This window comes from Cibotium barometz, chromosome 33 (assembly GCF_041138505.1).
Source record: "Cibotium barometz isolate CiBa-2024 chromosome 33, ASM4113850v1, whole genome shotgun sequence".
Lineage (NCBI taxonomy): Eukaryota > Viridiplantae > Streptophyta > Polypodiopsida > Cyatheales > Cibotiaceae > Cibotium > Cibotium barometz.
In genome coordinates, this window is record NC_141078.1 from 23,469,399 (window position 1) to 23,495,300 (window position 25,902).

A 25,902-nucleotide genomic window follows, 5' to 3' on the forward strand; every position below is an offset into this window, starting at 1 on the left:
CGGCTAAGAAGAGATGGTTGTCTTTGAAAGGATTCTCGAAGAGAAGAAGTTCTGGATATTCCTGTAAGTCTTCATCACTTTGCCAAGTAGAGTCGGAATCATCAAGATCTCTCCATTTAACCAAAAATTTTGTAGTGAGCTTATGTCGTGTTTCTTTCTGTCTGACATCAAGAATTGTCTATGGAATTAAGAGTATGTGTTCATCTTTGATTTCTGGAACATAATCCAAAATATCTAAAACTGGAAAATCACCATCCACAAACTTCTTGAGCCAAGAAATATGGAAAGTTGGATGAATTCTATCCCAAGAAGGTAGTAACTCCCACTTATAACTGAGAGATGAGTTCTTCTTATGAAAGGGTCCATAATATCTTGGGCGAAGCTTTGGGAAGACTAATTTCACTGTCTTGTATCGATGAGGGGCAATATATAATAATACCAAGTCTTCTTCTTGAAATTCAATGTGACGACGACGCTTATTAGCTGTGCGTTGATATTGCTCTTGGACGCTGACCATCTTATCCTTAATCTTTAATAAAATATCTTGCATTTTCTGAATGAGTTAGTCTGCTAAAGGCACTTTATGTTGAAGAACAAAGTTGGCAGGAACAAGGGGAGTACGGCCATAAGCTGCTTGAAAAGGTGTCATTCCAATAGCTGAATGATAAGAATTATTATAAGCAAATTCCACCAAAGGTAAATATTCTTCTCATGAAGCTAATCGAGACTGAACATAATGACGTAGCATTTCTTCCAGAATCTGATTAACTCGTTCCGTTTGTCCATCTGTCTGTGGATGATAAGCAGAGCTAAAGAGTAAATTTGTACCAAGAGACTCGAATATCGAAGTCCAACAATGTCCTGTAAACTTTGGATCTCGATCAGAAACTATAGATTTTGGCAATCCATGAAGTTTGAAGATATATTGTATGAACAGTACTGCGATATCTGAAGCTTGGGCTGCTTTCTGCACGGAATGAAATGTGCCATTTTAGAAAATCTGTCAACCACCACAAGAATCTGTGTATTGCCTTTAGAAGAATGTGGCAATGAAGTGATAAAATCCAAACTAATACTTTCCCAGCGTTCATTGGGAACTGGAAGTTGTTGAAGAAGACCAGCTGGAACTTATCTGTGAGCTTTCATACGTTGACACGAGACATGCTGTAACAAACTTAATAACATCTTGCTTTATTTGAGGCCAATAGTATGTAGCTGTCAAAAGACGATATGTCTTGTTGATGCCTGGGTGTGCAGCATAAGTGACATAAACCATCCACTATTGTATATGCTCCATAAATCTTCAAGTTGGAAGGAGTTCCATTTTGAGAATTGAGAATTCGAAATGCATTTCCAAAATCACCTTTTGAATAACGGTCCTTGAAACTTTGAGGTATATCCATTTCAACTGTAGAAATAGCCAAGACCGAAGTTGGCGGCATACGACTGAGGGCATTCGCAACCACATTGGTAAGACCAGGAACATACTCAATTGAATTGGCTAAGAGTTCGATCCAACGCGCTTGCCTAGCATTCATAACTGGCTGTGTGAAGATATATTTCAAAGAATGATCTTTTTTCACCACTGAATCCGCACCAAGGAGATAATGTTTCCATGGTGGACGATAGGCATGAACAATAGCCAAAAATATCTTGTCATATACTGGGTATCTTACTTGAATTGCAGAGTGCTTATGACTGTCAAACGCAATAGCACGTCCTTGTTGCATCAAGAGGCACCAGTGGCAATATCATAAGCATCCGTGTAAACATCAAAGGGGAGAGTAGGGTCAGGAATAGCCATGACAGGAGTTGTTGTCGAAGCTATCTTTAAATTTTCAAAAGCTTGTGTTGCGGCTTTAGTCCATTTGAATGCAGGAGCGGACTTTAGAAGTTCTGTGAGAGGAGCAGCTATTTCGGAAAATCGATGAACCTTTGTGTGATAGAAGTTGGCAAGATTTTTTTATTTTTTAATGCTCGTAGACGTGGCATTAAAGCCTAAGGGTCATAACCCTTGGGTAATTAATAATGTAGGATTGTCCCTTTTTTTTTTAATAAATAAAAAAATAAGCAACCAAACGGCGCTTCTCAACGGCAGCCGTCTAGGGAAATATCCATGAAGGGGTGCGACTGCTCTTGGGAGGGGTGCCTGTTCATGAAGGGGTGCCGCTTGAAGAAGTAAGCCTCCTGATTGAAGGCTTTTTTTTTTGTTTTCTCTCCTTTATTCAAGAGTGTCCTGCATATGGCTGGCCCAAACTTAATCGGGAAAAATTGGGAGTTGGGGGCTGAATTTGATAGGGCATTCTCTCCTGCTCTTTCAATTTTAAGGTTTGGGCGGGCTAATTTTAGGGTTAGGATTAGGACTGATTTTAGGGTTAGGGTTAGGGTTAGGGTTTGGGCATAACGCAGGGCGGAAAAAGTTTGCTCTGATACCACTATAAAGCTTTTATAGCTTTATTAACATGATTAAGACTTAATTAATGAACATAAGACAAATACTTCAGGAAAGATTGAGTTGTTTACATTGAGACAGAGGCCTTTCTTAAATAGAGGCCGAAAGGGTACAAGTGAAGAGACACATCCTTGGGAAGGGGTGTGGCTCTTGAATCAATGGTTATGTCCTTTGGACTTAGGGTGTGTCTTTTAATGAATAGACATGTCCTTTGATAGTGACCCATGTGTAAGGGTGTGACCCTTCACAGGTGTCCTTTCAGTTAATAAGGGATTAAGGAGTAATTAAGGAGAGATTAAGAGAGTTAGTCACAATCGTGACACCTAGTGTAGTCAAAGGACGATGATAGTCATCCAAAGTCAAAAGATAGTAAAAGTTGGATCCCATCATTGAGTAAGGATGATGAAAGTCAGCCAAAGTCAAAAGACAATGAAAGTTGGATTCCCGTCATCAAGTTTAGCAAGAGGGGATGTCAAGTGCACACATTGTGCCATGCTAATCCCTAATCTAATCCTTTATTAGGCAGCAATTTCAGCATCCATTTAGGGCTAGTTGGAAAGCAGCATGTCGTGAGCACATATTAGCAGGCCGACAGCAGCTTCAGTAGACCGACCAGCAGTAGATGAGTCCTATAAATAGCAGGGTCATAATTCAGTCATAATCATCTCTCTCCCTCTTGGAGATTGGTCATATTTTGGAAGGCTACTGGCCAAGCATTTATGTACCCTTTTCTTGTACCATAATACATATACTGGCTGTGATTAAGGCATGAAGACTCTGCTATGTCACATCAGTACTAAAAACTGGATTTTAAAGTACTTCCTAGATGTGCTGATGAAAACATAGAGCATTGTGTTGACTTACTTCTGTTTAGAATGACTGTCCGGCTGTGACCGAGTCTGCCTTTCACTTTGAGAGAGGTCAAAGATTCATAATTGTGGTTTCTGAACAAGTTTCATGCTCTAAGGTGGGAATACCTTTATATACAAGCTTTCACCTACTCTTGGGTGCTGATAATGTGGGTACAGATGTTATAGTTTCTATGACTGAGTAAATGGTATGAAGCTTTTTGACTGGATTCCTATCAAGACAAGTTTTTCTTGTGCAATCCAGAACTTTGATCATCGTGTGCAACTTGTTTTAATGTTTTACTGTGTGCCCACTAAATGACTCTAGGAAAGTAAATTGTAAGTCCATGTAGTTTTAAACGTTGTTAGATTGCAAGAGGGGATACTTGTTTTAGGTTTTCTTGTATTCATTTCTGTTCTCCTTTCTCTTGCTCTTCTGATGGAATTTCTGAATGTTGTTTAGGGTAAAATGAACACACCAGCAGCTCAAGAGAAGTGTGTCACTCGTCTATTGTTGTACCATACTTGTGTCAACCTGCCATTGATGATGCTTGCATATCCTATGTTCAGGTGGATGGGTATGACAAGCAAGCTGCCTCTACCTTCCTGGTAAGTAGGGCTGTGATTTTAAGTCAAACCCGAGTGAAATTTCGAAGACTCATTTTCTATGCCATGAACATGTTATTTTTAATTTGGGCATACATCACTGATCCAATTACTACTCCCTTTCCTGTATTTTTTGTTGCCAGGAAGGTAGTTGCTTTCCAGATTATATCATATTTTATCCTTGAAGACTTTATTTTCTACTGGGGTCATAGAATCTTGCACACAAAATGGCTTTACAAACATGTGCACAGTGTACACCATGAGTGAGATTTCATGCTTAACCTAGTTTACTCTTGTTGCAATTTGGACCTCGGTGGAACATGTGCATTGGCTAATGTACAGATGCCACTTGATGTGATTCTATCGACGGTCTTTGCAGATATGCCACTCCCTTTGGCCTGACTTCAGAGTATGCCCATCCTGCTGAAATCCTTTTTCTTGGATTTGCAACCTTCTTTGGTCCGGGAATAACTGGGCCTCATCTTTTTACACTCTGGCTGTGGATGATACTGAGAGTTTTGGAGACGGTTGAAGCTCATTGTGGTTATGATTTTCCTTGGAGCCTTTCAAAGCTGTTTCCAATTTATGGCGGGTACGTCTGTTCAGTTATTTATTATATGTGGGATTTGAATGTCAAACTATGGCTGGGTTGCTTTATTTATGTCTGTGATTGTGGGTTTGGCTGGCTGGGTCAATATACTTACCTTCTTATTAGTGACACATAATGTGTGCATGTGCAAGTCATGACAGCTTTATGAATTAAACATGCGTTTTTAATAAAAATAATGAATAAATAAATGTACATATTTGAAACCAATTACAAAGCGTCCTGCTATCTTTACATCATCTTGAAAATATAAGCCTAAAAAAAACACCACCTACATGATTTCATTGGAATGAATGTATCTAGAATTGGTATGGACGTACCAATCTGTGCTTATGCATCTTTTAGAATGGAACGCGTATGTACTCAAAGGGATGGGTGGGAGGACAAAAATGGACGGGGAGTTTACAATGTGGGACATCCCTAGCTCAGTAAGTATGCCAGGAGAGAGAGATGACAAACCTCAAGAGAGAAAGATTGCACAACTCAAATGATCTTCCAGAGTCCATGTTATGATAGAACTACGTTGGTGGGTGTCCCGACTCCCAAGCCTCGTGGACATTCATAAGCATTAAATCCAAGCAATGGCCACACCGGAAAGCAAGTTATATGCCTGAACAACATTCTTATGTGTAGTGCAATTGTAGATAATCACCCATATTTCAAGCATTGTACACCTGTTATCAAGATCTTGATGGCCAAATGACTTAAGACATTCACACGTATAATCAGCCATTTTGGTGACACAATGAACCCATCGGTGATGACTTGCAAAAAGTGCTCTATTGGATTGGAGTTTTGTAGGGAGCACTGAGCATCAATCTTTGTGCCATGCTTACCTCTCCATTGAGCAAGAATGGAGATGAAGAGGAGGAGAGCACTCACACTCTTAAGAGGCAAGCCACAACCCTACTCACATGGACATTAGAAGGAAAAACAAGCATGCAAGCTTCAATACAAGATCAAAAGAGAGAACTCAAGACTCACTTGTATCAATGGGTTTGTGTGTGTTCTTATTACTCAAAATGTCTTATATACAAAGCCTCACAGTTTACATCTGGCTGCCCATAGATTATCTGGGCGCCTTATTCCAAACTTCTAGGCTATGTACGTTATAAAGATGGTTGCTACTTTTTAAGCTTGGCATCCTATTAACATAACTATTGATAAGCCCTATGTCTGTTGAGTTCGGTTGTATCCCCGACTCTTTTGGATCCATCTTTAAGGGCATCACTGGGCCTGCATGAAAGTCATACATACGTACCTACATCACGGTTGTTTTGTGCATTGAAGTCACCTGTTAAGTCTCGACAGGCCTAGGGTTAGGGCTAGGGACATGACCCAAGATTGGGGTTAAGGGCTTAGCTAGGACGTGGGGACGTGGAGGGTTCACATGTGGGCTAAGGGCGCTAGGAGGATGAGGTCTAGATTGGTTAAGAGCTTATAAAAAATAGCCTAGGGCTAATAATAGCTAAAAGCATATAAATAAAGCAAGAAAGCTTATAAATAAAACGAGGTCTGAAAATAGCCAAGTTATTGTAATGTAAGTGATCTTGGGGACACTTATGAGTAGTTGAGGTATCCACGCAGTAGACATGAGGGCTACCAGGGGCATGCAAGACCTCATGGCCATGGGGTTGCAAGGTGGGTGGTTCAGCCTAGTGGTATGGGATGCTAGGTTGGGGTCATCGGTACCAAGCAGGCTTGCGGCAATGAGACCTTAGGCTCGGGGGTGGTTTGAGGCACTGAACCTACGGCTCGGTGGTGAGTTGCTGAATATGGAAGAAAGCCATGAGACCTTGCATGGCAGAGAGGGAGAAAAGAACCCTTTGTATGCAGGTTGAAGACACCCTTGGTGGTGCGGGGAGGCAAGACAGCCTAAGGCATCTCCTTGCGCAACCTGATTTTGCCCTTTTGATGGTAGATGGGAAAAGCAAGAGCGCTAGGCATATGGTTAGCATGCATGGTAGGCATATGTGGGCACCGGTTTGTGGACCAGGCTGGTTTGTGCACTGCAGAGGCAGGTTAGCATGCATGGTAGGCAGCCAGCCATGAGGGTGGCTAGACCAGCCCTAAGGCGGCCATGATAGGCCAGCCAAGGCCTGCGCACAGGCCGGTCTAGGCTAGCCAAAAGACGCAGCCAAAGGGGGGCCAGGCATGCAGGGCACGAAGGCCTGCCCTTGGGTGGCAAATGTTAGAATTTTTCAATCTCATTGTGATGTGGGATCTGGACCTTTAATTTGGCACACTTGTATTTTCTCACTTTTTGCCCAGTCGTGGGGATTTATGCAGGTCGTGGGCTGTCGGCCAGCTCTTGGCCTCCTTATATAAAGGCCTTCCCTTCTCACTTGTCATCAAACACCCATTCATAGGCACTTGCTCTACACCTATGTGTTGGCTGTTTTTGCCATTGTAAAGCCTCTTGCTACATAATAAAGAGTTCATTGTCTGATGTCTCTCTCTCTCCCTCTCTCCTTCTCTCCTATGTTTTGCTTTTGCATTGTGCAACTTTCATGGTATCATCTCCTAGGTTCCTTGCTGATCCGGCCCTCCTCCTCGCATTTCTGTAATGCCTTGTTGCTGTCCTCTCTCCTCCATCTGCGTTTTTTGCAAATCGCTCACCCTGTGGAGGCTTCAAGTGGCTGTCCAGCACTAGTGCATTTTCTGGTGGAGTGTTCTCCCCGTGTGGTTTTGGTGGAGTTTGGAGCAGGCGAGGTGGCTGGTTGCTGTGTTTACAGCAGCGTTTTTTGCGAGTTTAGGGCCTCCTCTTTGAGCGTTTTTTCGGGTGCTTTCCTCTTCGTGGCTGGTATCTGACACCTAGGTACCTGGCTGCCCACATGTGCATTTTTCTACCTCATGGTGCTTCGTTTCTGGAGCTGGATGTTTTCCTTCTTCATCAGTGTTTCCTCTTTTAGTGCTCTTGCCGTGCGTTTTCCTCGTGGAGTTCAAGGTGCAATCTGGAGGGGGCCTTTGTTGGTGATTGGTGGGCTGTTTTACAGCTTGGATTGCAGCCGGAGGTATGTTTCGTGCTTGTGGTGCAGCCCGACAAGCGGCTCTTGCCGTTCATCTTCTTCCCTGGTTTTCCTCCCGTCCCGGTGGGTGTTTCTTGGAGGATTTTTGTGGACTGTTTTGCTGCTGTCCAGCCCCTCTCTATCTCAGATTTCTGAGGGGGCTGATTGGTCCTTGTGGTTCCTGCTGCTCGAGAAGTTTTGGAGATTGGTGGCGGTGGCACAAAGGCTTACTTGCGGAGGTTTGCCATTGCCGTGGATATGGGTTCCCTCTTGGAGGAGGAATCTATCCTTGTTTCTATTTCGAAGGTAGGTTCCCTACTAGTGGATAGGATTAGGCACTTGCTACAGCGCAATAGACAGGACGGAGTTGCTGCTACTCTTGTGGAAAGCAGGGTCACTTGGCCAAGGATTGCAAGACCAAAGGTAAAGCCTAGGCCACGTGTAAGCCCAACGGAGTGTGTAGTGACAGATGCAACCACGTGTACGAGAGATAAAAATATAGAGAGAGAAGGGGGAGAGAAAGATGGGAATAGGGGTTTCACATGGTACGCCACGCTGAGCGGGGAATAGGCCCTGCCCCCTCTTCAGGAATTTATTTCAGGAACAATCCACGGGCTTTTCCAAGCCAAGACCAATACAACAAATGAATACAATATCAAACAAAGGTGTTGATGTCGAGATCGAGCCAAGGTCGATGTTGTGGCACAAGATAACCGATGCCAAGCTCACCAGGAGGATGACCCACAAGAGACTAACACCGGGTTAGTAACTTAGTACCAAAATTCAATGAATCCAACTGATGTTCTACTCAGTCCGGACAAAGTCAATCTCAAAAAAGCAAACACCGGGGTGGTGAATACGTGATTCCGAAAGGCAACGTCTTCTTCTTAGGTATTTGTAGAGGCTGGTGGCGGAGCTCTAAGGTAGTGTAGTTAGCGTTGTTGGAGGCGCGAGAGGCGATGCCTGGTTCATCAAGGCACACAGGAGCAGCAACGGGTGGCACAGCTGAAGGTGCAGGCACACAGGAGCAGCAGGCGAAGGGGACACAACCAGCTAGTAGGCAGCCTTTCACTTCTTTTTGTTTCGTAACTCGTTACCTTTTTGTCACTGCTTTTCTCCAAGTTAGCATGCACGATTTTGTGTGCATTGGAAATATATGGAGTGAGTGGATTGAAGTTAGCCGGCAGTAACGACGTGGAGTCCATCAGTGATGATGGACTTTGAGCAAGTGAAGCCATTGGGATGGCTAGGAGTTTATCCGCCACCTGCATTAAGGGTGGAAGATAAACATGAGTGCGTTATTCCTGAGGGAGGATAGTGTCAAGCCCAAGGTTGATGGGTGCTCCATGTCTTCGTCGATCGATGCCCATGTGGTTGTCAAGTGGTGGTGTCAGGAGGCTTTTGCTAAGTGAGATTCAAGTCCGAATTCGCACACACTCATTGGTTTAGGAATGTGACTTAACAGGCCCGAAGTCGTGACGCTTGTTTTCAAGTACTTTTTTTATAAAACCCCTAATTAATAATCTTTAATTTTTTGAGGTCTTTGCAAAATTGTGATGGAATCTTATTTGTTGCATGCTCTTACTCTTCCACATGAGTGGATAGTTCTACCATGAATCCTTTATGTTATTCGGATAGCCACTAGGTGGCAGGTTGCAGGTAGTCTTGTTGGAAATTGGCATATCCTAGGACATAGTGCCCAGTTAGGCAGTCTTGTGGTTATTGTCATAATCCAAGATACCTAGGTCGAGGTTTTCGGATGGCTTATAGACATCAAGGATTCGGGTGTGGACATAGTGGTATCTTTCATCCTTGACTTTGCATGGTTTAGATTGATCCTCAAGCTGACCTAAGGTTTGACCTTGGTGTTTAGAGAGGAATTCGGTGGCTTCAAGGTTGGGTTGTAGGGGGGAAAGTTGGCCGTTCCACCTACGATCATGCTTAATGGAGGTTTTACGTGGGGTGTGCTTTGGTGGTATGGGACACCAGAGTGTTCCCATGTAGGATCTCTTGAGGCTTCACGTATTTCTTGTTTGGGGCACTCTATGCTTTGGCATAGTTAAGCTTTGGTGATTGGTTATAACTTATGATCATTGTCCTTCTATTAATGGGGTTGCATGGACCTTTGGTAACGTAAGTTCATTCCAATTTGGTGGGGTGAAAAGTAGTTGAAAGTGTATGATGTCTTCAAGTTTTTCGAGGACATGGGACATGTAGAAATTGATGGGGAGTTTTATGCTTGCCCTAAAGTAGACGTATCTACTGGTTGTGTGAAAACACAAACACGTCTCTGTTCAGTCTTGGATGAGGATTGGACAGGGGAGATCTTGTGGTTGGAATATTGTACTTGTTTGTGCATCAAGTGGACTAGTGTTTGCCAACAACTAACGAGTTGAATTGATAGTAAGTAATTGTGTCTTTGTAGTAGGGTCTACAAGAGGAGTCTTACACTGACCTAGGTAACAGCCAATAAGACTTGAGTAGATGCTATGGACGGATGTCAGGATCAGAGGATTTGCTTACATAGGCTTGTCTCCTTGTGCACTCAGGAGGACGTGATCGAATAGCAGGAGGGAAGTATGTTATGTCCCGACATGCCTACTAACCCAGATTGAGGGTTAGGGTTGACCCAAGATCATGTTTAAGGGCTTAGTTGGGATGTATGGACGTAGAGGGTTCACACGTGGGCCAAGGGCGCCAGCAGAATGAGATTTGTTGGGAATATTCACATTCATGGTAGTGAAAATGTATAATGGGTTAGTAAATAAAAAGGTGCTAGGTGGTTGTGTAAACTTGCACTTGCCTGTGGGTGAACTAGGGCTTAAATAAAGTTGTTCTAGTGTGTGTGAACAACCGCTAGTGTGTTGGTTCATTTATGTGTGGGAACAACCTCTTACAAGGATCTTATGTAAGCAATAATGTGTGAAGGTGACACTTCTTAGGGACACTTGGCGTCATGCCTTGACAAGTGGCATGTGTGATGGCAACATATGCACACACCTTGTAAAGGGGGGTCTTGTTGGAAGGTTGGTGATTTCGAGCTTGTGATCTATGGCTAGAAGGTGCCTTGGATTATCCCATAAATGGAAGCATGGGAAGTTGAAGAGCCATATATAAGGCTAGAGTGGCACCTTGTCATAATCATCTCCTCCAGCCGGTGTTTTGGGAGGCAGCTCACCGGGAGATGGGAGCCCGGTGGAGGGATGTTGCAGTGTCCGTTGGGGGTGTTTGTGGAGCTTGATGGTGATGCGTCTCCTACGTGCGTTACTCTTCCGCTGCACATTCTGACATGGTATTAGAGCCCTAGGCTCTTGAAAGATCTTGGGAGTTTTCTGAGCAAGAGGGGGATTGTTACGTTGCTGATTGGTGGATTGTTAGGACTGATCAGGAAGAGAAGTAGCAAGAGGAAGGCGGGCTAAGTTGTGGACAGCCACTTGCAGGTTTAAGGATTTTTTTTTCCCACCCACCCACCCTTTTTCAGTTACATCCCCGCGATGGCAGATTTGTTAGAGATGGCTGAGAAGCATGTGAAGATCCCAACTCTCCCCACGTTCCCAGTGGACCATCAGTTGGACGGGAACAATTACGGCATCTAGAAGGTGGTGATGGAGTTTGTGCTGGAGTCATATGACCTGGCTGATTTCATTGTTATCGGGGTTCCACGGCCGGAAGCAAAGGAAGGGGAGTTACTGCCAATGAAGAAGGACTGCGAGGCACAGGCACAGATGTGGGATCGTGTCCAGCCAGGGCCGTCATTTATCTTCCTCAACTGCACACCACAAGTAATCAATCACGTAAAGCATATGACGCTGGCCAAAGGCATATGGCAGCACTTGGCTTCTCTTTATAACAGGGTATTGCCCATGAAGAGGATTTCCTTGGAAGTGCAGATGCGGGTTATGAACCTTGCAAAGTCGTCGACGATGCGGGAGCACATTAACAAGCTGCAGGCCCTTCAGCAGGAAGTCCTCCAGGCTGGGAAGGAGATATCATCAGAAGATATGGCCATTACTTTGCTGTCCCACTTGCCTGTTCAGTATTCCGCTTTCTACTCCTCTTTGATTACTAGTGGCAGGCTCAGCACCATTACCTGGGAGGAGCTTGTGCCCATGGTCCTAGACCAGGAGGAATGTTTCACGAACCCTCCTCACAGCGGAGGTTCGGAGGCCTTAATTGGCCAACGGACGAAAGGCCGGAATAACAACAAGGGCAAAGGGAAGGCTTCATCGGAGAAGTCTTCTGAGAAGAAACCTGAAACAGAACGAGAGAGAAAGGCCACTACTGGAGGAAGTGTCCTAAGCGGACTGGGAAGAGTGCCGATTCTTCAGCCTCAGCTGCAAAGACTCTTGCATTTGTGCACTTAGAGATGATGGACTCCGATGCTTCATCATCTTTAAGCGAGGAGGCAGTTGGCTTCACCGCAAAGGATACCCGAGAATGGATTCTTGATAGTGGTGCTTCCAGGCACATGACTCCGTCCCGTGACTTCTTTATGGATCTGAAACGGCAATGAGGTCGCATTTTCATTGGCGACAACTCCACCATTCCGATTCACAGTGAGGGCCGGATGGAGATTATTCCTGACGGCAAGGAGGGCAAGCATGCATCCTGTGTTCTTTATGTCCTTGCTCTTGGTTTTCATCTTCTGTCAGTGCATGAAGTATGCAAGACTGGCTTTCGGGTGGAATTTGAGGAGCATTCAGTTGCTCTACGGGACCGTGAGACTGGCCAGGTCGTTTGGGAAGGCGGTGTGGAGAATGGTATCTACAAGCTCTCTGCACTCTCCTCATTGACAGGTTCTTAGGTCGGAGATCTGTGGCACTTTCGTTTTGGCCACTTAAATGTGGATGCACTGCGGCGAGCTTTTTGGGACCAGATGGTGGTTGGCTTGCCAGATGTTGGCAGCAAGCAAGGACGTTGCAGTTCTTGCATACGTGGTAAGCAGCACAGGGAATCCTTTCCGAATCACGCTTCGAGGCGGTCTTCAAAACCGTTGGAGTTGATTCACACTGACTTGTGTGGACCTCAACAGACACCATTAGTGGGAGGATCTCTCTATTTTATGCTGCTTGTTGATGACTGTACCAGATTCACGTGGGTCTACTTGGTTCAAGGATTGGGACGTGATGGTGGAAAAAGAGTGTGGATTGCAGGTAAAGACTCTCAAGGTTGACAAAGGGGGTGAATTCTCCTCGAATATATTTCTCAGATTTTGTGCAGATCATGGCATCAAGAGGGAACTGGCCAATACAGGATCGCCTTCAGAGAATGGAGTTGTAGAACGCAAAAACAGGACTGTGGTGGAGATGGCGAGGACCATGCCGGAGCATCGTGATCTTCCTCGTCCACTTTGGGGAGAGGCTATGGCAACGGCTGTCCATACCCTCAACCGGTCTCCAACGACTTCAGTACCTAATATGATTCCATTTGAGGCATATTTTGGCAGGAAACCTAATGTCTCGCACTTCCGTATTTTTGGGAGTGATGCGTATGTACATATTCCGAAGAAGCAGAGGGGGAAGCTTGACTCCAAATCCTGCAAGCTTATATTTGTGGGGTATAATTCTCTTTCCAAGGGATACAGATTGTATGATCCAGATAGGAATGAGATTGTTGTCAGTCGGGATGTGGTTTTTGATGAGCATGTTCCAGTATCCATTGTCGAGGAGCCGCCACTTCTTGGAGATCCAGAAGAGTCTGATGATGATTCCTAGACTATTGTTCCAGTTGATCCACCTTAGTCAGTACAGGAGGTTGAGCCCATAGCTGAAGTAGAGCCCCCGCAACAGCAGGAGGCTCCACGATCTGTTCGAGTACCCAGGTGGTTGTTGGACACCCTTCGGGAGTCAAGTGTCACGGAGTTACCCTCCGAGTGGGCCACAGAGGGGACGGCCCTCGAAGATCGCACAGAGTCCGCGACAAAAGCAATACAGCGGAGCTTCTTCAGGTAAACTATGCTTTGATGTCTCGTATTATGCGGGACAAGGAGTCCACTTCCGTGAAGGAAGCCCTTTCACAGGATACTTGGAGGAAAGCCATGCAGGTGGAACTTGATGCCATCGAGAAGAATAAAACATGGGAGTTGGTACCGAGGCCGTTGAAACGGTCAGTCATTGGTGTCAAATGGGTCTTTAAGACCAAATATGCGTCAGATGGGTCGGTGGACAAACACAAAGCTAGACTTGTGGCTAAAGGTTATGCTCAGCGGCCAGGCATCGACTACGAGAATACCTTTGCACCGATAGCACGGATGACCACGATTCGGACCGTTCTTGCCCTTGCTTCTTCTCAAAGGTGGCCAATGTATCAAATGGATGTAAAATCTGCGTTCCTTAATGGTGACCTGCAGGAGGAGGTGTATGTTGAGCGATAATCGTAACCATGCCGTGTTCCCGAAAGAGATATAGGTTGGGATCTGCAACCGATCTCTCAAAACCAGTCCGAACAAAGAAGGAATCAATCTTCTGATTCCAAGCCCTGGGAGCCTGCTTAAGACCATACAAGGCCTTACGTAACCTGTAAACCATCCCTTCTGATCCTGGAACAATCCTTTATGTGGATGATCTCATTCTCACCGGCGGTCATGTGGAGCACATTGGCATGACGAAGGGTGCCTTGTCAAAGGAGTTTGAGATGACCGACCTAGGCTTACTCCACTTCTTTTTGGGATTGGAGATCTGGCAGACCCAGAGGGGGTTTTTTGTATCTCAGTAGCGGTATGTTAATGAGTTGCTTCAGGCCTTTGGGATGGAGAATTGCAAGCCTATTACTTTGCCGATGGACCCGAACACGAAGTTAACTGATAATGATCCTTGTGAGCCAGTTGATGCCTCGCAGTATCGGAAGTTGGTTGGTTCATTGATCTGGTTGCTAAACACTAGATTTGACTTGAGCTTCTCCGTGGGGCTATTGAGCTCTTTTATGTAGACGCCATTGAAGTCTCATTGGGACGCAGGGTTGCGGATCTTGTGGTATCTGCAGAGTACGAAGGATCTAGGACTCTTTTACACAGAAGATGATGGAGTCAGACTCCAAGGTTGGAGTGACTCAGATTGGGAAGGAGATCAAGACACGAGGAGATCCACTTCAGGTTACAGTTTTACCCTCAGCTCAGGAGCAGTTTCTGGAGCAGTAAGAGGCAGCCAACTATTGCCCTATCTTCGATAGAGGCAGAGTATCGGGTTGCTTGTGGTGCTGCTTGCGAGGTTGTATGGCTGCGGAGGCTGCTAGGCGAGATTGGGTATCATCCAGTGTGATAACGAGAGTTGTATAGCTATTGCTCGAAACCCGGTCTTCCATGCCCGGACCAAGCACATAGAGATACAGTATCACTTTGTACGTGAGAAGATCTTGACTGGTGACATCTTGCTACTTTATTGTTTGATGGAGGACAATGCTGCAGACCGCTTCACGAAGTCTCTACCTCAGGCTACGCTCAGGCGGCAGTCCAGCTCCCTAGGGTTGATTTCACAGCCAGGAGCTGAGAGGGGGTGTTAGAAGTCATCTCCTGTCTTTATCAAACACCAGGGACTTTGTTGTGGGTGTGCCCGCCCTTTGTAGGTGTTTTATCATTTTTCCTCACTACTCGTATTTTTTTTCCATTTTTTTCTATTTTTCCAGGGTATGGGAGGCAGTGTAGGACCTGTCGGCTGTACCAGATGCTGGCCGACTGGTCGTAGACAGTCCCAATTGCTCTCTGCTGCTGCTGGCCGACTGCACACGTGTGAGGGCCGACTATGATATGCTGGCCAACTGATGTTTTTCTGGTTGTGGGCATTTTCATGTCCAGTCGGCTGTCCTACTGCTGGCCGACTGCACGCATGGGGCCATATAAAATGGCCCCATGGCCCCCCACCTATTGTATCTTGTTTTCATTGCGGGATCTTGAGTATAGAGAAGAGTTACACGCCTATCTCTCTCCTTCTCTTGTGTTGTCTATTTTCTGCACTTTACTTGCTCTTGTGATCTCAGATTTTGTTATCATCTCCGCTGCGTATTTTGACATGTTATCAGAGCCCGGTTGTGTGTGGTCTTGGGCGGCTCGGGCGTGTGTGGTCTTGGGCGACCCCCTCGCGCCTCGGTGGCTTGCGGAGCTCGAATCGAGGGAGAGTGTTAGAAGGTTGGTGATTTCGAGCTTGTGATCTATGGCTAGAAGGTGCCTTGGATTATCCCATAAATGGAAGCATGGGAAGTTGAAGAGCCATATATAAGGCTAGAGTGGCACCTTGTCATAATCATCTCCTTCGGCCGGTGTTTTGGGAGGTAGCTCACCGGGAGATGGGAGCCCGGTGAAGGGATGCTACAGTGCCCGTTAGGGGTGTTTGTGGAGCTTGATGGTGATGCGTCTCCTACGTGCGTTAGTCTTCCGCTGCGCATTCTGACAGGTCTCTCCTATAAAAAGGACCAAATTTCATAATACAAATATGCTTGTCCACAATGACTCCTCTTAATTCATGTTTATTTTCTTAATCTCTTTGTTAATTCCTTTGATTAAATGCCATGCATTTGCTCGTGACCTCTCTCTTGCTTCCATTTTGACCTTCAAGGTCTAGATTGGCTAAAAGCTTTAATTAATAGCCTAGGGCTAATAATGACTAAAAGCTTATAAATAAAGCAAGAAAGTTTATAAATAAAGCAAGGGTCAATAATAGCCAAGTTATTGCTATTAAGCGACCTTGGGGACATTTGTGAGTTGTTGAGATATTCATGCGGTAAACTAGGGACGTGCAAGACCTCATGGTCATGGGGATTCAAGGTGGGTGGTTTGGTCTAGTGGTATGTGTTGAGAAAACGTGGTGCTCATGCTAGATCAAGCGTGTGGAGCAAAAGAACTCACAAAATACAAGAACAATCTCTTGCTTATTAAGTTGTTTATGAATACAACTAGGCCTTGCTCAATTACCAAATGCCTCATAGCTCCACCTTTAAATAGGTGAGCAAGTGGACCTTTAGTTCATTCACACTCACACCCTTCTCTCACCCTTCTACATAACCTTAGTCCCTTAATACCCCTCCTCAATACCAACTATGAAAGGATGGAATAGGTGGTATTGGACATAGGATGTCTTTATAATATTAGGTGTACAAGGTTTGGAATAGAGGTATGATTACATTGAGAATTAAAACAATTTCTCGGCAGAGGTAGAGGTTGATACAAAGTTGGCCTCTGACTCTTTGTTAGGACATTTAGAAGTGATATGTCCCGTTTGTTTACATTTGCTACATTTCATTTTGTTGGGATATTTGATCCAACAATTATTTGCCAAGTGACTCACCTTTTTGCAATGGACACATCTTACTTTGACCACTTGATGTGACAAAGCTTGCTCAATAGTCGATGAAGTGGTTGCATTTGAAGATGCAGCTACTCCCTTTGGCCTCTTTTCTTCATCAAGACATGATTGAATGACTCCTTCGAGGGTGGGATTAGGTATGTTCTTCAGGGTGGTGACCAAGGTGGAGTACACCTTCTTGACTGCATTGAACAAAACAACCACTGCATCATCTTCATCCATTCTCGCATTCACTAATGCAAGTTGAGCCATAAGGCCCTTCAAGTGAGAGATAAAGGTTGTAATCACTCAAGTGGTGTTGTGAATGTTTGTTGCTAAGCTTTCTCTTGATTTTGAAGAGTGGCCATCCACATGAGGTATCCATAAATCTCATTCCCATCAAGCTTCATCATCAACATCAACATTCAAGCTTTCAAAGCTTTCAAAATGTGCTTTTAAGCACTAATAGTGTTGTTTAACACTAATTAATCTATTAAGGGACTAAGGTTATGTAGAAGGGTGAGAGAAGGGTGTGAGTGTGAATGGACTAAAGGTCCACTTGCTCACCTATTTAAAGGTGGAGCTATGAGGCATTTGGTAATTGAGCAAGGCCTAGTTGTATTCATAAACAGCTTAATAAGCAAGAGATTGTTCTTGTATTTTGTGAGTTCTTTTGCTCCACACACTTGATCTAGCATGAGCACCACGTTTTCTCAACATGGTATCTAGAGCTTGGTTGATTAGAACCCCTTGTGGTGTAGAATAGGTCAAAAATCTTCACTTTTTCTTATCTTCCCTTGTGTGGAGCTCAACCCCCAGCCATTGGAGGCCTTCCAGCAGCTTGTAGAGGGCATATCTCTCAAACCTTTCTTCATGGGAGATGAAGAGCAGGACCGGGCGAATGCAAACGTTCGGCTAATTAGCTGATTTCTCTCTTCCACGCGGTGGCATTGCTCACTGAGTAAAAAAGGCGCCGTTTTCTGCTGCAGCGCTGGCCGTACAGCCATACGCCGGCTGTAGGCCACCATAAGGGATGAGGTTGAGGGCTTTGGTAGCCCACTCAATGAGGAGTCTACAGCTCAGTTTTGAGCTCATTCCATCCACGAACGCGCCGGCTGCAGACAAAAAACCAGGCGCCCCTTTTCTTCTCCTTCAAGCTTTCCATTAAAGCTTCAACTTGGTGTTTTTCCTTGCTCAATTGCCAAATGCCTCATAGCTCCACCTTTAAATAGGTGAGCAAGTGGACCTTTAGTCCATTCACACTCACACCCTTCTCTCACCCTTCTACATAACCTTAGTCCCTTAATAGTATGGGACTCTTAGTAAAACACACAACTATGAGAGAGGAGAGGAGAGAGAGAAACACTTAATTGCATGAACACACATGCTTGTGCGAGAGAGAGAGAGAGAGAGAGAGAGAGAGAGAGAGCACAAGGGAACGTGCTTCGGCTTGATTGCACTTATAAACAATGCTACATGAGGGTCCTTTATATAGGCACTTGTCCTGGCCTCAAAGTGAGTGAACTAAAGTTTATTCACACTAACCTTAAACTTAATTAAGAGAGTGTTCACATGTCCATAAGTATAACACTATATGTTGCATGCACGGATGCCTTGCTGTATTGATCCACAACCCTAGGCCTGATGAAGAACAAGATGGTGATTCAAACGTGATTAAGACGAGGAGAGAGAGATACTTGGTGTTAGGTTTTCTTTATTCATATCGTACAAAAAGGATATTGAATGGTTGTACATGATTTAGGCCCTTGGTCTACCCCCAAAGAGGTGACCTCTGGCCCCTTCTACATGACTTCTATTGACATTTACAACGATGAATGACTGAAACTGCTGAATGAATGATGTAAATGAGGATCTATGCTTTTATATATGTTGGAGGTGCTGTCGGCCAGCTTTGGACGAAAATAAGCATAAAACGCTCTGATAAATGCTGTGCTTACTTCACGTCTTGCCCACACTGAGTGGCCATTGTTTAGCACTTGGCTGCCTGCAGCCTAGATCCAGATGGGCTGCCGATTGCTTGCATGGAGGCTGCCAACTGGTCACCAAAGCCCTCCATGAGGCCTATGATGACGACGACAACGACGATGATGATGACGATGATACTGATGCTAGTGTTGATGCTGATGGTAATGATGCTATTCTCTAAATGTTGTCCTAATCAGGGATTATGTACTTCATGCTGAAGATTAGCCATGGCACGGGTGTGTACGTGACATTGCACTCCAATGTTCCCTCAAGGAGGCTCGCAAGTGGAGATGTACCGTAAACCCTACATTCAACACCCCCTCCCAGCTCCACGACAAACGATGTCGTAGAAGTGATAAAACTTTTCCCTTTGCTTTGGAGTTCATGCCTCATTGCATTACGTCTCCCGGATGAGCTATCTGTATCTAACCTACTAAATTTGATCATGATGAACTGCACCAGTTCTCCAAAGAAGACAAACACCGGTCCTTTGGGAGCGACCCATGACCAATCCCGGTGTTGCCACCCTAGATCTCCTCAGCTGTCACATGCACTTTGCAGTGTAGTGCAGGGTGACAAGATGGCTCATCATTAGTGCATCATTGTACAGTAGTAGGACCCTTTAGGATATGAAAATGTCGTATGCTGTGGTCCCATTGTAATCCTCGGTCCAAGATATGTAAGGCACGAGCTACATAGGTCATTCCTTAGCGTTAGAGTGTCGGTCCGTCAATCAATTCCCTTAACCCACTTGGAGAGAATCATTCATGCATGTAGAGTCAGTAGAAGTCTTAGGGTTTGCATTAGATCACGGTCTGCCTTTGCATGGCATTTATCCCATATGCATATAGACCATTGCAGAAGCCTTAGAATATTATTCAGCATTTTTACCATATTTATTAGCATTATTTTAGCATTTTTATCATGAGCAAGTCGTGTAGCATTTATGCTAAAGTCGGCCAGCTCTGTAGCCAGCCGGCCAGCAGCCCATATCATATAAATACCATCGTTTGCATCTCATCTTCTATCTCATCATTCAAGCATAAGTGATTCAGCCCTCAGCCTCTGGGAGAATCATCGCTTGGAGCATAGAAGCATACCACAGCATAAAACGCATCATCGACAATCAACCAAGGAGAAAAGTGCTTCAGTCCCTTGCGTTTTTAAGCCTACAGCAGATTTCAGCATTCATCCACTTCATCGTTTGCTCCAGCCATGAGGGTGAAGGTAAACGTAGCATATATATTCATTCATAATGCATATTCAGAGCCTAGAACAGTCCCAAAACAGCCAATCTCTCAGCCACAGTTTGTAGCCTTCCTATAGCCCCTTCGAAGAGTGCGTTGGCCTTGAGATTTGACATCATTGGTGCTTCTACAACCGTGTACAGTTCAGCCCAACGCTTGGTCTTCTTTTTGGCTTATCTATAGTCCCAAGTCAGTCATATAGTCATTCTCTTCAAAGTAATAAAAGCAAATACTCCTAGCAATAGTGTTAGACATCATCCCCTTGCTACTGGCTTCCTGTTATGGTGTCCTATTTTAGCCGTTAGGACTGACCATGTTAGCTAGAGGGACTGGTCACCCCTCACATCATTTTCCCATTTTATGGAGTCTTGGGCATTTATCCCTAGTCGCGGAGAGCTGGTCGGCTGTCCCTACATGGGCATATATATAGCCGGTCCTTCCCTCACTCTTTTTCATTGCATTGCATTGCTTGTTGCAGTCCCTCACATATGAGGTCTTCTCCCCCTTTTGCTTGGGACTTGTATTGTTGTTTGGTGATATTGAGAGCAGGTATACACCTGTGTTTCCTCTCCATCTCTCTCTCTCACTCTCTCTCCTATGTTTCCACTTTCCATCTTCCGCTGTGCATTCTATCATGGTATGAGAGCGCCGGTGACTTGTAGTGTTGGATGCTTCCTCTTCCTCGTGCGTTTTTCTTCTCAGGTTTGTTGCTGGTTGGCCTACCTCTTCCAGGCACTTCTCCATTGCAGCTAGTGGTCTTCCATCACCGTTTTTGACCCTTGAGACTCCCTGTACACCTGTCGGCTACTCTGTTTTAGGGCAACAGCTTTTTGTGTGCCGTGTTTTTTCTTCTACAGGTGTTTTGCAGCAGTTTGTTTGCTGATCTAAGGCTTGGTGGTACCTTATCTCTTCTGCGTTTCCAAAATCTGCCCTGTCTACTGTCCCTTTTACCTCTGCGTTTTCAGATTTGCAGCCCTTTTTTTGCTGCGTTTTCTGGACTGATTCTTGCTTCACCTGGGCTTCTTCAGTTGGACCCGAAGGTACCTTCCCTTCAGCATTTTTCCTCGTATGAGGTGTGGAAACTGGTTGGCCTGAATTTTCAGGTTTGTAGCCCTCTGGTTGGCTGTGTTTTCGTCTCCAGTGGACACATATCACATGCAGAGGGGGTTTTGTGTGGATTGTGGCTTTGGTGGCAGTTTGGTACGTGAGGACATTGAATTTCTGATTTCAGTCAGCGTTTTGCTGATTTTGGAGCATCTATGCCTGCGTTTTGTTCTTGGCTTACACAGTTATGTGGTTTCTTCATGTTCCTTGCCTTCTGTTGGCGGTGGAGTGCTGTTGTTTGCTAGACATCAGTGTTTTGGCTGTGTTTTGCTTCCCAAAGGAGTTTTCTGCACTTAGATGGGGCCCATCTTCAGCTACTTCACTTGAGGATCAGTCTTCGGGAGCTGTTTTGTATCTGTGGAGACTTTCTTCTTTGACAAGAGTTTATAGATTTTTGGAGGAGAGTAGTGATCTTTTTAGAGATCCTAAGCAGAGTTTATTTTGTTCGACCCTGTGTTCTTTGCAGTGTTTGCAGAGAAAGGAGGGTGTTTAGCCTGTGAGGCGTGATCCTTTCACATGGACCACTTATTTGTTGCCGATTCTTGGGATCTGATTCTACTTATGGAAGAGTCTTCTACTATCAGCAGTGATGCTCTTGAGGACTTTGTTACCACTGCAGTTTATATTCTTGCTTCCCTTCCTCATTATGAGGAGTCTACCTCGGCCTCTTTTTGTGATATGCTTTTGAGGATGTTCCTCCCCTTGCCAGTTCTACATTGGGTTTGATGCGGTGTGCAGGTTTGTTGTGTAGGAGGATGGACTTTTGGACCAAGTGGGATGCTTTGGATGTGTGGTTGCTAACTATGCTTGGGGCACAGTGGTACTTCCAGAGTTTTTTGGATTTGGATCAGGATCAGGTTGGGCTTGTACGAGTCCGACGACATCATTTTTCAGAGGGGGATGTGGAGTCCTTTCATCTGGCGATGTCTACCTCAGTGGAGTGTGCTTATGTTCAACATTGGGCAACTCGTGGTATGGAGTTTGAGCAGACAGACCCGTAATTTGGGACCTAATAAGGTGTACAGATCTCTCTCTCTCTCTCTTATCTCTTAAAGTGTGAAGTGATAAAGTGGATTGCTAAAGACTTGTGAAACTTAGGATAGAGAAGGCGGTGTGAGGCTTTGTGCGACAAGATTCTACATCTACGCAGCTGCATGTTACATCAGCACCAGTGTGCACTCTAACGTTGCTGATGAAGACCCCATCTAGATAATAGGGGAGAATCAATCTCCCTCTTCCTTCCACACACTCCCTCTGGATCCAAAGAGATATAAAAGTATCAGTCAGCATCGACAGATGCATCTGTCGAAGTCAACACAGTGGTTGCCACCACACTAGCAATAATCTCTAATGGCTTGGTGTCATCATGTGATGAAGATCTAGATGCTACGTTCTTTGCTTTACGTTGTGCCTTGTCCTTTTTCTTCACCTCACAAATCTTCATGCCCTTCTTATCACAATACCAACACTTCACCTTTAACTTGACTTACCCTGCTCTTCTTTCTTTGTGCTGAATGATGGAGCAAAAGTTTGTTCCTCACCTTTACTTGCCTAGGTGGAGAGGAGTGGTCTGACACTCATAATCATTCCAACTGTTTTGGAGTGGTGTGTGCAGGGGAAAGAGCTTTGGGCGGGGAGAGAGAGAGAGAGAGAAGAAGGAGAAGAAGAATGTATTATCGAGAGAGAGAGAGAGAGAGAGAGAGAGAGAGAGAGAGAGAGAGATATGAACAGCTTACATGCAGGGCTGATTTTCATGATTATCATCATCGACTACTGTATACAAAATCTGGAAACTACTCATCCACATTTACATACATGGACTGGTATAACTGCAAGTAGTTGATTTTCTTCGAAACTTGTATTATTTAAAATTTAATACCATTGGCTGTGACAATGCAGGATTTTTGGGACCGATAAGGGTTATCGCAAATTGAAGTCTTTAAAGCAGGGGACGGAAGTTTCAGAAGAGTTTTTGGTTAGAACCCTGCTGGAAAGACCCGAGGAATATGAAACAAAAAATTGACAACAGACTGCAAACTCACAAGTACCAGAGGAAAATAGGAAGTCTGCAGCTGCATGATCCATAGCCACCCTTTTTGTTTTTTGTACCTTAGTTTTCATAAGGTTTCCTGGAAATGGGCATGCCTTTGGCTTTCTCATTGAGATAGTTCTGTACACATGGTTGTGGCTAGTATAGCTCATTTATTCATGTTTTCTAAGGTGGTTGTGAACATTGAGTAGCTGCCTAGTTATAACTCTTAGAAACTCGATTCACATGAAATTATTTGTGCTCTCATGCTTTGTCTTTGTCTGTAAGACGACTTTTATGTTGATCCCTGCATTGTCCTCTACTTATATTCGTGAACCTTGAACAAGCAAATCAAGCGATGTTTTAAAGATGCATAGCTATCTGGCAGTAAATGTAACATGCGTGAAAGTAACATGATTTCATGAACATGTGAGACAATTGATGATGTATTACATAAGACATAGCGCTCACAAATAATGAAGGGCCAGGTAATGTAGGGAACAAAGCCAACAAAAAAAAAAGAAAAAAACAAACAAACAAACAAAAGGAGGGGGGGGGGGGGGGGGGGTGGAGAATGCACTTCTCCTCTGGTTGGCTGCTCTATGAGGAGAAGGGTATCTCATACAAAGGGTGGGGTAAGGAATAACCACAGGTGGTCTTTAGTGCCAAGTCGGCTCACCACTAGAAGGATCGGGGTGTCTAAGCCTCAGGAGGACTTCTCGACGCTTTTGCTTACGGTTAGAACCACCTTGAAGCTTCCCCTACTAGCCGCGGATGGTATGAATGATGTCAAGCCAGATGTTCTTGATGGACTTCGGAGGCGGGCTGTGGGTGCCTTCGATGGCTTTGTTGCATTGAGCTCTCTAGATGTGCTTGCAGCAATGTTGCTACAAATCTCCCATCTTTGGCTTAAACCAAGAGTCCAGTGACCAATAGATGGGGTTGGGATTGGGACTATCAAGATGTGAAGGTGAGAGACTTGAAAGACTAGTCCCCCACCTTCCTCATATAAGCCATGATTGGGTGAGACTCGTGGGAATGTTGGTCTACCTCCAATCGCCAACCACGTGCCCATTGCCAAACTCGTGTGTGTCAGCAATCACAAAAAGAGACCGATCTCCCGAAGTTGAGAATTGTCCCAGAGCCTCTTCTAGAAATCTCAGAGAGTGCCGTGAGAGGCCTTGAGACTTGTCAGTGTATTGATACTGTTGGAGTGCTCTCAACCTCGGGTATCTAGCCGTGTGGTGTATGCAAAAATTGTGGTACTTAGAGTCTCCTCCCTATTTGTAGGACCACATAAGTCCACCATTGATCTCACGAATTTGCCATGAGGTCCGATCGAAAAGGTGATCAAGGAGGAGCTCTCATTTGCGTCATGAATTGCCAAGAGTATCATGCGTGGTGAACACTCCTAGCCACTATGGGGGGATAGGGTCAAGGATTGGTGTCAGCCACTCTGGAGAAATGATAAAGAGTCGATGTTGAGGTCGAGTCAATCCTTGCCGTGGATCCTAGTTAGGCCCCTCGCCTAAGCCATGTGGGGGGGGAGGGGGGGGACTCTGAATGGTGCAATTGGAAAACTATTTTTTAAATTTAAAAAGGGTGAATCCTAACATGCGACCCCACTAGGTAAATGGATTAGGGGGTTGCAAATCAAGGGCTGTTGGAGACACTCCTTGGGGGCTAGGCTACCAAAACGGACTATTGAAGGGTTGACGTGAGAATCAACCAAGCTTGTAATAAACTGGTTGCAAATTTGTCCTCAAAAGCTGGGCTAAAGCACGGGCCCGCATCTCCGTGAAGATCCATCTAGTGCTACGAGCCAATGGTCTCCCCAGAGTGTACAAGCTGAAATCTTGGCCAGGAGGAAATCCTTCCAAGGCTCGTTGCCTACCCAGAAGGGCACGGCGCTAAATGGCGGGGTCGATGATGCTCGGGCCCCCTCTGTGGTGCAGTCGGGTGTATGACCACTCTCCAGGCCACCTTGGCCCAAGCAGGCTTCCTATAGTTGCCAGTCCATAGAAAGTCAACTCTCTCTGTACATGGAGGCGAGTTTGCTTAAGGCTGTTTTCTGTAAACTAATGGAAGGATCTTATTTGTTTCCTGAAAAAAAAAAAGTAATGTAGGGAACGGCTCATGTACCAATATTGGTATCCTACATAATCACACGAGAGATAAATGACATGAAGCAGCGAAATGTATATTTAATGTTAATAGAGCAGAAAGCAGAAAGCAGTAGTGAGTATTGACGCTACCGAGCTAAGGTTGTAATCACATTGTTTGTTATTGCGATGGGCGTAGGCTTATCTTTTAATAAGTGGTGCTTTGGTCCTAGATTTAGGACTCATGATGTTTACGCAGGCAGTCATGAGGATGCTGTCGATTCAATTTCTTCTTCTGATGTGGAATTCGAATCATCTCAAAAGTCAAATACAGGTGGCCTTGGCTTTACTTTGATTACTAGTGGCACATATATGCTCTTCACACGGCTTGCCTTTCGCTTGGCTTTCTATTTTGGCCACGGTTGAGTGTACTCGACTAAGTTACAGTCGATGGAAACCAGGACGGGAGGTTCCTCTATTGTTCTCTGCTGATATCGCTGCTGTATCATGCACCTTGAGAGTATTATGCTTCTGCTCTACTGCAGTTTGTTTAAGCGGCTAATTTAATTTTAATGACTGATGGATTAAACGTATCCTTGCTATCGGATTCAATGCCCACCATAAGATCAATGCCCCGGCAA

The 25,902-nt window shown here is 44.9% G+C and overlaps 1 protein-coding gene across 2 annotated transcripts in view; it reads left to right on the plus strand.

Moving 5' to 3' along the window:
• LOC147619405 (methylsterol monooxygenase 2-2-like) overlaps positions 1 to 23,426 on the plus strand; it is a 44,911-nt gene extending 21,485 nt beyond the window's left edge. For both annotated transcript variants that reach the window (XM_086773045.1, XM_086773046.1), the window contains 5 exons: positions 3,764 to 3,909; positions 4,050 to 4,169; positions 4,286 to 4,498; positions 22,873 to 22,953; positions 23,030 to 23,426. In XM_086773045.1, the coding sequence (XP_086629171.1) occupies positions 3,764 to 3,909; positions 4,050 to 4,169; positions 4,286 to 4,498; positions 22,873 to 22,953; positions 23,030 to 23,153 (684 nt within the window). In that variant the 3' untranslated portion in view covers positions 23,154 to 23,426. The remainder of the gene's footprint in view (positions 1 to 3,763; positions 3,910 to 4,049; positions 4,170 to 4,285; positions 4,499 to 22,872; positions 22,954 to 23,029) is intronic.
• Positions 23,427 to 25,902: the final 2,476 nt, after the last annotated feature.